We start from the raw sequence: 13,762 nt of genomic DNA, 5'->3' as shown, positions 1-13,762 counted from the left end.
TTGGAAGAAACATTTAGTCAGTTATCTTAAAATTCTGTTATGTCTGCAAGCGGAAACACATTTTAGAAAACTGCCATTATAATCTGCAACTTAAATGAATTAACTTTCAGATTCTGGGTCAATTTTGTATGAATTTGGCAACTATTGCACCTTGTTTTGTTCCCAACTGCAATGATGAAATATTTTGAATTCACTGCATCTTTCATACCAAACTTATGAAAAAAATCAGGAGTTCTCAGAAACAAGGCTGAAATCATCAAAACTAATGACCATAATGTAAATCCATCACACAATATCAATACACCCCTGTGTTTCTGTCTGAGGGAAAGTCATTGGGATACATCCTCCCTGGACCGTAAATGTCATTACAAAATTTCATAAAAATGCATCCAATAGTTGTTGAGAGATTTCAGTCAAAGTGGACCAATGTGGACTGACCGACTGACTAACATACTTTGACATCCCTAGAGCCACGCTGCTACTGTGGCAAAAAATTTGACACAGCAATTTTAGAGTAGAGTTTAAAACACTTGCAAAACTGACTTCTCCTTCCACTTCACAACTCAGTGAGTGGTGACTGAAAAGTTTAATGAAAATAACGTGAGTCATATCCTAACAAATGAGGGAATATCTTATGGAAAATAACAGTGTTTCTCCCTCTTGTGGAGTTAGTAGAAATTTAATTTGTCATTCATGTGCATTTGTGACAAGGGATGCAATGATCCAATGATGAGTGTACTTTGATATGCTGTGTGGGGTGTTGATGGATATAATGAGAGTTTTGTGCAGCAGCTTCAGTGGGATGAAAACTGGGAGGGAGACAGATATGGAAACAATAGCTACTAGACGTACTGTATAAATAGCTAATTGTGATCATTGTTACCGATCTACTTGCTTAATTATGCCATTATTTATTATTTTAAGGGAGGATCATTTGTCATTTGAGGATCGTTGTTGTTGTTTATGGAAGTATAAAAGGTCACATCATCATCATCCACCTGATCTGCGGTGGCACACCTGACTCGTGGTGCGTGCCTGCGTGTTTGTGTGTCTTTGTCTGTGCCCCACTAGTTTTTCGGTTACACAGGCAGGGCAGATCAAACTGCATCATTCGAGCTCTGTACCACACACTCTCTGTCTGTCTTTCTCTCTCTCACTCCTACTCTTAGTCACCCTTTTTGCTTTCAGCTCGCCCACTTTGTCTGAAAGCGGCCGACCCTTCATGCTAGTGCTCTATCCATCGTTCTAGATCTCCAGACTTTCACCACAGCACAGTATTTGTTTGACCCGGTTAAGGACAGAGGGGGCTTTAAATGCAGACTGTATTGCTGCAGTTTCCACAGTTAAGTGTTTGTCTTCGAGCAGAAGGTGAAGTGTAAAGCACTCGGGCTTCCAATTTTCAAAAATTTTATGTGCAGCAAATGCTTAACTCATAGTATTGTATGAATTCTGGCAGGGAAGGTAACAAGGCATAAATAGTAATATAAAGAGGGTGGTGGGTGGCTTTCAGTATCTGTTAGTTCTGGCTAAAAAAGAGAGAAAAGATGGCTCCCTCTTCTCATTGCCATTTACTAAGCCCCCATTCCTCGTGCCTGTTGGTGTTTTGGATCTGAGAAAAGCTTTAGGCTACATGCCACTACAGAGAGGCAGATTCATACAAGGGAGTCCTTCCAAAAGTCCTCAATCACTCATACATACACACACACATAGGTTGACACTCAATCAAACAGTCACACTGTCACAGGCACACGCTTAATTATTCAGTCGCTAATTATCTCGTATACCCAGTTATGTAACTGAGGTTGCTTTTGAGAGTGGAGGGAAGAAGAGACTTCTGAGGGGAACTTGCTGGAAAAGGAGAGCTTTTTGAGAGAATTTCATCTGGTTGCTGCTGATGCAACTTCTCTTCAGCATCTGAAACTGCTTGAAAAACATGAAAATAAAGAATATCTATATCTAGTGAAGATGCAGAGATGGTGTGAGAGAGACAAAATACACACACACTTAACCACATAGCCATCTGCATATTTACATATACCTTCTTCACTGTAAATGGATGCTAGTTTGTCAGTGTTTGACAATGCAATATACAAACATAAGAACAGGAGAATTTGGTGTATATCTAGTCAGAGATGCTTAGTTCCATGGAGTCATTCATCGTTTTCCCATCTCTCCCTTGCTTATTCCTCCTGTCTTTTTCACCTTCATATTCACTTTTCTCTCCCTTACCCCGCTCTAGTGGTTTTCTCAACTCTCCCTTATATGCCGTTTAATTGACCGTTCACTAAGTCCCGCCCCTTGAATGCAGACTGGCCGATCAAAGCGAAGCATCGACCAGCACCGACAGCTATACGGATGTTCTCCATAGTTTCTCATGCAGTCTTTTCAGATTTTCGTCATTTTCAGCCTGGTTGTGGATTTCAAGCTAGTCATGGTTAAACGTTGTGCCTGGGACACGTGTAACAGTGATATCGATCAAAGTAAGTCCGATTGGATTGGACACAAAACCCTGTGGAGCAAATAATCTCTTAGCAGAGTACAGCACATTAGTCATTTGCTTCAGCTTTTGTTTTTTAATGACTTTACCAGTGGATAAAGATCTACCCTGCTTTACAGGAACAGAGTTGCTCCTTAATTTCATAGTCTTCTCTCTCGATTGCCAGGTGTTTTTGTGGTTCACTTTCGCATTGTGATCTGGTGTCTTTAGCATCCATCTTTAATTTTTTGTGTTTTTGCTGCTGAGTCAGTTTGATATCCTGGATATATCCCTCAAATGCATACTGTAAACCTTTCTGTCTGCTTCTCTCTTAAATAACTTTTTGGTTATTCCAAAAATTGGATATAATTCTTCAGGGAGTACAGTTAGTTACTGTGTGGGCGCCATGCCAGCTCCGACAGCTTGATGGATCAGCAGCTGCTAACAACAAAGAGGCGGGGCTCGGGGTCAATTAGTTTAAAAAAAACGCGCACATAAACACCAGGCGCGTGCAGGTAATACGAGCACACAGAACAGTATCTGCAAGCGAAAAAGCATATTCGCGAGGGAGCGTGTCTGCTCCGTGTGCCCAAGTTCCGTGAGCACAGAGCTCCACTCCTTTGATTGGTTGCTTTGAATACTGACCATGACCTTTTTATTTATTTATTTAATTAATTAATTAATCATTCTGCGTGTCATGCGTGTAGTCTTATTTTCCTCCATCCTCCCCACTTCCTGAATCTTTTCAGTCCTCTGTTTTAAGGTGAGACTCAGACAAGCTGTAAGGCTTTTTCAATCAGCACAACTAATGAAAATTGTGACAAACTCAGCTAAAAATTTCAAGGCAGATCAATAAAGGGGTCAATATGCTTCAAACAAACAAGTGTGCCCATTCTAAACCTCTTGTTTTCATTCCTCCATCACTGTTTGTGTAGACAAAGGAGTGCATCATCACGAATGTTTTCAAATTGCTAGAAAATCTCCAGTTGTAAAATCCATCACGTCATCCCCCCATGCAGAACAGCTGTATAATTTTTTTTTTTTACGCTCTTATATAATTTTGTGGTCTAACAGCATGTCATCAAACCACTTAGTTTCAAGTATACCCCAGCTTAGGCTCCATACAGGTCAAACAAATTAAAGACCGATTGTGTGTAAATGTCCAAAAAATGTCCAGAAATCTCAAATAAACATTTATGCATAATTAATCAGATAAAAGTTGACCATAACTTAGAGGGAAGATAACAAGAGATAATTACAAGGCCCAGTATGACACTGTCTACTTTCATCATTGTCCTTGTGCACACACGAGCATAGACTAACATGCAGGCTTCTTGTGATCTGACACGACCGGTCACATTCAGTTATTCACACATTGTGCACAAAACTGCATCAACATTAGCTTCAACATCTGTGAACATAATAGAAAATTCGTCTGCATTTCCATTTTTATTTAAAGCAGTTTACACTTGCTTACACGTTCAAGTGTCTTGTCTTTGTTTTGACTGTTAAAATACCACATCCATACATTCAACAATACAGTTCAGTTACACGCAGCCACATGATTAATGTGCATATACATAAACAATCGAATTAAAACAGACAAAAAACAGGATCCACTTGGGCACTGTTCATTTGTTGACATTTACAGTAGATGCAGCTGAACTTTGTGTTACTGTGGCATGTATTCACCATGGGCTAGCCTAGGACCTACTGGGTAAGGTGGGGTTGTGGGGCTCAGGGTTGTTGCTTGAGTGCATGTGAACATTACCTTTCATCAGTGCTGGTCACGGTCCCCCCTCCTTAATGTGTCTAAACCAATCTGGGATGTGAATGAATACCCTGCATGCCTCTGACATCATGGAGTTTCCACTGCTGCACTTGGCTCACCTCAGAGATAGCAGCTTTGATATTTTACCCTGCTGGCTCACTTGCAGGGGTTTTCCCACCCACCACCCCTCCTGACAATCGATGGACCCTAGAGAGTCATTGTTTATGTGGAGGAAGGTGATCCGATATCTCAAGGTCAAATCTCGGTTTGTGTGAGTGTGTGTGTGTCTAAGTCTAATATGGTATATCTGTTCTTGAGGGTTACCAGTGGTTTGCACCTTGCAATAAACCCATGCCATCTGTGTGATAGTTTTGTTTTGTTTTTTTTCAGCCTAATGATGGCCTCTTTCATTTGCATCGACCCCTCTTTTGATTGCATATCAAGAGGTCCCATGAACAGCTACCAAATGCAAATTCAACACTTGCAATCAACTCCAACCCTTTATCTGCTTAACTTGTCATGGACTAACAAGAGACCAGGCCACACCTGGCATGTCAGTCAACTGTCCAATTACTTTTGAGCCTCTGAATATGAGGGACTATGTATACAAACTGCTTTAATTCCTACCCGCACCCCCCAAATTAAAGCTGAGAGTCCAGGCCAATCTGGAGCCTGGAGTTTGTTTTTCCTCAAACTGGAAGCACGGAAGCTAAAACCTCCTGATAGCCAGAGAGCGCATCGTAACTGGATTATCCAGAGCGAAAGAGAGGGAGACTAAAGTTAGAGGTGTCATATCACCTCGTTCTGCTGGCTGTGTGAGTGTATGCATGTATAGGTCGGAAAATTTGAGTCCTGGTCTTAAAAAGTATCATACAAGTCATAACAAATCTGCAAAAACAAACTGTGAACTGAACTGTGAACATCCGTCATCTGTTTGTGAGATGTGTAAACTGTTTGTTGGTTATGTTTGCCTCTCTGTGCCCATTTGTGCTGGAAGTTTTGCTCAAAAAGCAAGGACTGTTGTTCAAACATTGAGGTGGTTCCGTCGTGCAGGCTCAGAGATGCTCTGTTCAACAGTGGTATCAGATTGAATGTTTGACATGACAAAGCCTTTGATGGTCAAGAAAAAGCTCAATATGTGACTCTCACAGCTGTGGAGATACACCACAGGAAAAGAAATCTGTGTGGTAATCCACTGGAATAACGCAGCATTTCTCTGCTGCTTGTACATAGCTGGTTTACCAAACATGAGGAAAAAGGGCCACACAACAGTATTTCCCTGAATTACACAATTTCTTCACCAAACTGGAAGGGTGAGGTAGTTCTCCTATATATAGATATAGATATAGATAAAGAGATAGATATGTATAGATAGAGATACATACATACTTAGCCAGAAAACATCTAAAAAAACCTTCCAAGTTCTGGAACAGGATTCTTTGGACAGATGAAACCAAGATTAACTTGTACCAGAATGATGGAAAGAGAAGAGTATGGGAAAGGAAAGGAACAGCTCGTGATCCAAAGCATATCACATCATCTGACAAACATGGTGGAGGCAGTGTTATGGCATGGGAGTATATGGCTTCCAATGGAACTGGGTTACCGGTGTTTATTGATGATGTGACTGCTGATAAAGGTAGCAGGATGAATTCTCAAGTGTATAGGCCTCTATTATCTGCTCAGATTCAGCCAAATGATGCACAACTGATGGGACGGTGCTTCACAGTACAGATGGATAATGACCCAAAACATACTGCGAAAGCAACCAAACTTCTCAAGGCAAAGAACTGGAATATTCTTCAATGGCCAAGTCAGTCACCTGACCTCAACCTAACTGAGCATGCTTTTCACTTAATGAAGACAAAACTGAGGGCAGAAAGAACCACAAACAAGCAGCAACTGAAGGCGGCTGCAGTAAAGGCCTGGCAAAGCATCTCAAATGAGGAAACTCAGCATTTGGTGATGTCTATGGGTTCCAGACTTCAGGCAGTTATTGACTGAAAAGGATTTTCATCCAAGTATCAAAAATAATCCTTATACTCATGATTATGTTGGTTCTTCCAAATATTTTTGAGCCTCTGAAAATGAAAGGACTATGTAAAAAATAAAAACAAAAGCAAAGCTGAAAGTCTACACTTCATTACATCTTGATGGCTTTATTTCAAATCTATTGTGGTGGTGTACGAATACATAATTACGAAAATTATGTTCTTGTCCAAATACTTATGGACCTGACTGTATGGTCAGTACACCCTGTTAGAGCTCCTCTTTGGCTCTGTGTGTGTGTGTGTGTGTGTGTGTGTGTGTGTGTGTGTGTGTGTGTGTGTGTGTGTGTGTGTGTGTGTGTGTGTGCGCGCGCGCACAGGTAGGTTGGTGAGCATATGTGTGCATGTATAAAGATCAGAGGTGGCGTGGGGCACCAGCTGATGTCACAAACCCAAAATGAGATTAGTGTCCTTGATGACACTCTGGCAACTATAATTGTCGTGACAACCCCTAGGAATAAGTTGTCATGTAACACCCCTCCTCAGAGCCGAGTGCATGGAAAAAGAAAACACACACACACACACACACACACACACTCAAATAGCTGTGTCAGCGGGGAGAACCCTTTGGAAACAATGTCTGGCGTGCTTGGGGATCTGAGATGGGCACGCTGGGGGGATTTAACCCACTCTATAGAGCACCAAATGTGGGCATGAAATGAGGCAGCAGGCCCTAATTTTGACCTTAAAGTGGTCAGTGGTTGCAAAATGATTTTGTTTCCATAAAGGATGATGCCAACATTTTTATGGTGTTTTTGACCCTTTTTTGAATGGAAGGAATCTCCAGTGTTCCTATAACTCATATCTTGTTTGTCAGGTTGCCTTTCCTCCATATTATCCAAAGTTGTTGCATGCTTTTGGCACATGCAGAGTAAGATTAAAGTCATCTAAAAAAAACAGTTGAGCCTGTGTAATTCAACTCTGACACATTCTCACATATTCCATCCATCCACAAAGAAAGTGTTCAACTATTTCAGTGTGACAAGCAGCGCTGACATGTTTCCTCTCTTGTTTTGAAGCCAATGTCACAGGGAGAGCCATCAGGGGACGGCACAGCTCCAGCCCTCTGATGTCTAAAACACACATACATTTGCATGCAAAAGCGCTCTGATATCACTGGTGGAGTGTATGTGGTACAGGCTCCTCTTGCTTTACAATGTTTTTAATTGAACTATGTTTTTCACTTTAATTCTGTTTTCATCAGTTTTTATCTCACGCCTGCTGCCTTTCAGTTTTCCATGTATTTCTATACGTGTGAATTCATGTCTGCTATGATTGTAAAACATAAGGTTTCTATGTGTACGGCACCGACACGTCAAAATAGGTTACAAATGTGTCGTTGACTGTGTGAGGCTGGTAACTGAATCAGTCTTATACACTAATGCACACAGTCATGCACAAATACATGGAGCTTTTGGAGGCTGGTAATTAGTAGAAGCAGTAAGGTGATAACAAGCGCCAGCCACACGTTTGCAGCAGAGGTGTCAATGCCAATGTGGAGCCGGAAGACACTGCCCCATCTATCACTCTTTCTCCCACCTTCCCAGGCGGATACCCATAAACGCAAATATACGCACACACACACACACACACACACACACACACACACACACACACACACACACACACACACACACACTTTAAAGTATAAGATGACCATTTGTAGGCTAACACACAAGAACTTAACCTTTACTGAAACAGAATATGGGAATCAAGTTAGTGTGTATGCCCCCCCCAGTCTTTCTCCCACTCATTCCCTCTTTTCTTTTGTCTGTCTCCTTCACCCACTCCTCCTCCTCCAAATGTAAGATCTATGAGTCATCTGATCCAAAAGGTGAGATGCTGTGTTCAGTGGATTATTTTCATCTTGTCTTGCTACGTGAGAGGTTATCTTCACTTTTCTTTAGTCCTCTTTTTATTTCTCTCCTTGGCTTTCATCTTTCTGTCATCTGGAGAAGAGCTACAAGTTGAAATTGCACCCCCCTTAACGCACTTTATACAGAATGACCCCATATGGTCCCCATCTCTGCTTGTTGCTCAAGATTGAGCAGCAGCTTGATCAAATAGACTGTGCGTGTGCCTGTGCCTGTGTCTGTCTAAGTGTGTCTGTGTCTGTGTGCGCGCATGGGTCTGTCTCACCAATCACAGGGGGTGGTTCCAGTCATAGCAATCTTTGTTGTCATGATAGCAGCTAGCTGTTTAATCACATGTTGTTGCTATATTGATCACACCGTTTACTCATTCTGAAAAACATATTTGGGCTTTGAGTCATCAGAGACATATTGGACATATTGGATTCAATCCAGTCCTCCATTCTTCCTCTCCTGTTTCCTCATTCCCTTCCCTCATTTGTTCTTTCATCTCACAAAATGTCTCCGGTTCACTGGGTTCTCCTTCTTTCTCATTCCTTTTCCTTTAGGATGTGGAAACAGCAGTATGAGCGGCGACATGTACAGTGCCGGCTACCACTCCATTACCAACATAGATTACTCATCGGTGTGCATCAGTACAATGACTGCCAGGTACAGCAACTGCCCGGGTATGACCTGGCATCAGATGGACGTGCGCCAACTCCGCTTCCCTGGTACGTCCTTTGATGTCATCCTCGAGAAGGCCACGTTGGATGCCATCATGGTGGAAGAGAAGTCACCTTGGGAGGTGTCCCCTCAGACCGCCTGTTTCATCCACCAAGCACTCACAGAGGTATTCATAAAAATCATCACTAGGGTTGAATGGTTTGTCTATTGAGATCCTGCAATTTGCTGGGAATTCACACCAAAATCAGTTCAGTTTTCCATGAAAAATACTGACGGGAACCTGGGATTTTTAGCATAAACCCTCTTGTGTGTCTGTATGTGCCTGTGTGTTTGTGTACTGAAAACTCTCTAAATCTTTCTCCAGACCTCCAAACCTGTCATTGCTAAATATTAGGTCCAACCTTCAAATGCCATTATGCCATATATAAGTATATATAAGTAGATCAACTTTCAGCTTCAGCATTTTTTTTTTTCAATTAGGTTCAATGCTAAAATGGCACCCTATAGGTCAGATGTTTAACAACATTTTTGAAAATATGAAGAAAGCATACTAAATAAAAAACTATGCAGGCTGTTCAACAAATTGCTTATCAGACTTGCAGGACACCACCCCCAAATCAAAGTACACATGAGTATTCAGATGTGCGCAAGGTAGGCTAAACGTTATAACTAAACATCTCACTGCAATGATCCCATGCCTTAAGCCACCGGAACAACATGAAATAGCCGTATGCAACAGATTTTCCTTCCCTGGCACTCAACGCAGTGCTAACCTCAGATTACCACTTTAAAGATCAAGCACTCCCATATGACCAGCCAGACGTGCTAACACTAGTAAAAGGGCGTGCTGACAAACAAAGTATAGTTGGTATTGTTTTTTTTCCAATATTAAATATTATAGTTTTCAGCAGAACTGTGATTTTACTAGTAATATGTCCACATAATCTAACAAATATAAAATAATAACATTAAAAAAAGGGAAATATACATGTTATACAATAACTACTGTATATGCAGTTCTGTTTATAAAAAATTATGTATTCCTGGAAAGTATTCATTGGGAAACATATTACACCTTAATCCTCACCTGCTGTGCCAGCCTGTGGCTCATTTGCTAGCCCTAAAATTTTGGTCTTTTCATATTACTGTAATTAGGTCTTACACAAGACTAAGATGGCTCCATGAGCTCTCAGGTCCAGTCAGTTTCACATCTGTGATTTAGTTCAGATGAATGGGTCTGACCCAGGTTGGACCCTAAGAAAACAAGACCCAATTCCGAAAGAACCTGCAGTTAATTTGACCCACTTTTTGTTTATTAGAGTTTAGAATAAGTGGTTAAACACCTTTTACTTGCTGGAGCATTGCCTCCACTTTGTTTCAAGCCCTTGTAGTGTGCTAATATCTGTTACTATGTCCTCCAGACATACAATAGTTTTTCAGAACAGTATGTGGAACAATCTCTGGTTAAAAACAGAACATTTAACTCCAAACAAAAACATTCAGCAACTACCATAGCGTGATTCACTTCTGTTGTACAGGAGTTGGAATATTATTTTCTTTTGGAAGACTGGCATGTATTTCTTTGCATGGCAGCGATACACTTAACAAAAAGCCAACTTGAAATATATTCTGGAGATCTGTCCAGTTTTACTGATCTGTCCTCTACCTATCAGTATTATGCAAACCACAAGAGTCTCTACACACCTCTAATGATTTGAATGCTCTGCTACAACAGGAGTTTATCTGCAAATGAGTTCTCCATGACAGTGAAATTGGTAATAGTTGCACTTTAAATTTCCACTCCATCTCTGCAGCCCATCACTTGACTTGCATGACGTTGAGTGCCCTTCAGCTGCTGGCTGCAGCTCTAACCACTGTGTCCATGTGACAATGATAATGTTTTGGCCATTAACCATGCTTGGCCTTGACACACTTACACAAGAGAACACCGCTATCAAGTAAAGTAGCTGACTCCGGAGCTCTAAATGGGGAAGAATTACTCATGATGTACTCACTGCTGCGTTTGGAGAACTGCTAAATGAGTTGTAATTCATGGTGGAATTGACAAGATGAAAATTTTGGAGCATTTTATCAAACTTTTTATAGTCATCACATTCAATTATGTGCTTGCACTCACTGCAGCTAAGCGGTGTCCTTCCTTCTTTGCAATTTGTAAGTTTATTCACCATGAAGGTATTCAAACTATCAGTATTTCCTGAAAGACCCCCTTGAAGTGTCTGGACATTCGAGAACCCTGCAATTTTGTGCTTTGTTGTAAGTTACAGCCTGAATTATGTGCTAGTTTTAATTCGTTTGAACCCAATTTTTTATTTTTGAAAAAGTGCCATCCTCAATTGAAACATCTCTATGCAGTAACTGGTTAAAACAGATGTCCCTTTGAAATAAAAACATTTGTGTGATGCACTGCATGAATTTAGTGTTTGGTTCATTTGAACCCAAACCCTCATCCCTGAGAGAATATGATGCCTGCAAAATGTAATCAGACTGAAGTATTGAAAGCATCTTTTGATTTCCCCAAATCATCTCAGGTTTTAATGCTAAAAGCTTAACCAGGGACAAGCTTGATTCAAGAAGTAAACAAAGGCATATACTCTCATGTACATAGGCCAGGTTTTTAAAGTCAGTGTCTGACAGTAGACACACACACGCACATGCAGAAAAAGTAGACATTGTCCTGGGTGTTTTCCTCTAACAGAAGGAAGTATTAAAGAAGGATCAGTGAGTGTGTTTGGAGGACAGATGGGAGGATTTGACTTCCCTTCAAAAGAAGTGAAGCTGAACTCACGAAGCAGCCCTGTTTGAAAGCCATTACAGTAAGAGAGTTGAGTTCCTTCTCACTTGGCATCACCTGCTTCCCTTCACACCGTCTCTCATTCTCACTTCTGCCTCTCACTCCGTTTTCCCCTCATTTCCAGCCTTTTTCCCTCACCTGCTCTTTGCTCAGGGCTGTGTGGAGACGGTAATGTGTGATTGTGTTCATGTTGTTTGTGTCTAAATGTTGTGTTTCTTGATGTGTGTGTGTGTGTGTGTGTGTGTGTGTGTGTGTGTGTGTGTGTGTGTGTGTGTGTGTGTGTGTGTAATCACTGAGAAGTTAATAGTCCTCTGCGCTGGCGTATTTTTGCTCTCTCGCTGTGGCTTGTATGCGTTACAGCAGTCACGATTCCTGTTTATGTGTGTATGTATGTGTGTGTTTTGCAGGAATGTGGGAGGTGGGCTCAGAGCCTACTTTAATTCCTTACAAGAAAAAATGTTCTCAAAATGAAAAAGGGGACAGACAGAGAGAAATAAGAGACAGAGAGAAAGAAAGGCGAGAAGGAAAGAAAAAAATGAGAGGTTCTGAAGAAGCAGGAAAATGGCCTGAGTGAAGGAGAGGGTGATGAGAAGGGAGGAGATCCCTTAAGAATCTTTTGTTAATTACACACACAATGAAGGAGGGATTGAAGGGGAAAAAAGAGATCTGCATGGCAGCACAGGAGAAAGAGAAAAAGGGGGAAAAAGATGTGGGAGACGGAAATCAATACTGACAGAAAGCTAATGAGCAGTGCGCCAGTGTGAGACCGATGGGAAGAAGGTAGGAGAGGAAAGGGAGAAAGAGAAGGAGGGGAGACAGGGGAAGGGAAAAAAGTGGAGCGCACTTTGATCTAAAATCTGCTTTGATAGTATTTCCTAACGAAGGCACTCAGGTTGAGGTAAAAAAGAGAAATTTACCGGTGACAATTGACAAACTTCACATCTGTAGAATTTTATTACATAGTACCATAGTAACAGACCATACAAATACATTTCTAAGTATGTTAAGATGATAATATACAACAACAGAAACCTGCACAGAGCGAACAGATCAAATGCACCAGGAAATGCAGCAAAAATCACAACTAAAAAAACATCCTCACACAATCATCACTGGTTTGTTTTAAAGACACACATACTATATATAGAATCATGGTACAATAGGTGTAACAACAAATACAGTTTTAGTTTTGTTGCTAACATGCATGCACACTCGCGCACACAAACAAAATCTCACATTAGAGGCCATGGTGCACTGAGGTGTGAAATTTATTTCACAGCCTGACACGCTCTGTGAATCACTTTTACTGTTGCTATGGCAACTCTTTCGTTGGATATCATCTCAGACTAACACTTTTAATTGCTAACCTTTAGTCCTATTTAAAGAGGTAAAGACGAGTCCTTGGGCTTGTTCAAAGAGGTAAGAGCTAGTTTTCAGTCATAACCCAAATGCTGACGCGTATTTTGTAGTCCTTTTTGAAAGAAGTGAATATAAATCTGTGGTTTAAGGTGATATGTAGAGATTTTCTCTTTACCCTTCTCAACTGGGCAGTAGTGAAACTGCAGAGTCAGCTGAAGAACAGTGTTCATGGAGTGTTTTTTCCTTTTTTTTTTTTTTTTGCTCAAGGGCACTTTAGTGTAAATTGTTGATAATGCTAGGTCTGTAATTTTAGCGTAGTTTACAAGTTTGGTAATTCTGCATAGTGTCACTGTATTAGTAAGAAGATCTGAATTAGAGCCCAGTCATTCTTCTGCGCAACAAGAAAAACTTCGCCCGAAAAGTTAAAGCTGTACTTTATTCCTGAAATGTAACCTTTGCTTGAACTAAGAACTGGTTTGTTTATTGGCCAGCATGTGTTTTGGAGATTGCCTTTGGACGTTGAAGCGGTTTTTAATAACAAGCCCAAGGAGTCATTAGAGGTTTTACTGAACTTAAATGCCTTCTGACTGTCTATAATGACCTGTCCTGCCAGATCAAGTCAGACTCTTTATTGTCTTGAAAATCATTTGTCTTGATCAGTTTACGGTTGTAATCAGGATTTAAATCGTGTAGTTTGCTCTTGGGTTGAAGGATGCAACTTTCAGTGCCACAAAAGAGATTCCTCAACATGCGATGCTG

The 13,762-nt window shown here is 40.9% G+C and overlaps 1 protein-coding gene across 1 annotated transcript in view; it reads left to right on the top strand.

Moving 5' to 3' along the window:
• Positions 1-8,419: 8,419 nt before the first annotated feature.
• ece2a (endothelin converting enzyme 2a) overlaps positions 8,420-13,762 on the top strand; it is a 39,678-nt gene continuing 34,335 nt past the window's right edge. The window contains exons 1-2 of the mRNA XM_040143752.1: positions 8,420-8,423; positions 8,715-8,998. Of these exons, the coding sequence (XP_039999686.1) occupies positions 8,420-8,423; positions 8,715-8,998 (288 nt within the window). The remainder of the gene's footprint in view (positions 8,424-8,714; positions 8,999-13,762) is intronic.

The sequence above is a fragment of the Xiphias gladius genome, chromosome 14 (assembly GCF_016859285.1).
Source record: "Xiphias gladius isolate SHS-SW01 ecotype Sanya breed wild chromosome 14, ASM1685928v1, whole genome shotgun sequence".
Taxonomy (NCBI): Eukaryota; Metazoa; Chordata; class Actinopteri; order Istiophoriformes; family Xiphiidae; genus Xiphias; species Xiphias gladius.
The sequence above is the reverse complement of the archived record's forward strand: the minus strand, read 5'-3'. Positions and strand labels throughout refer to the sequence as shown.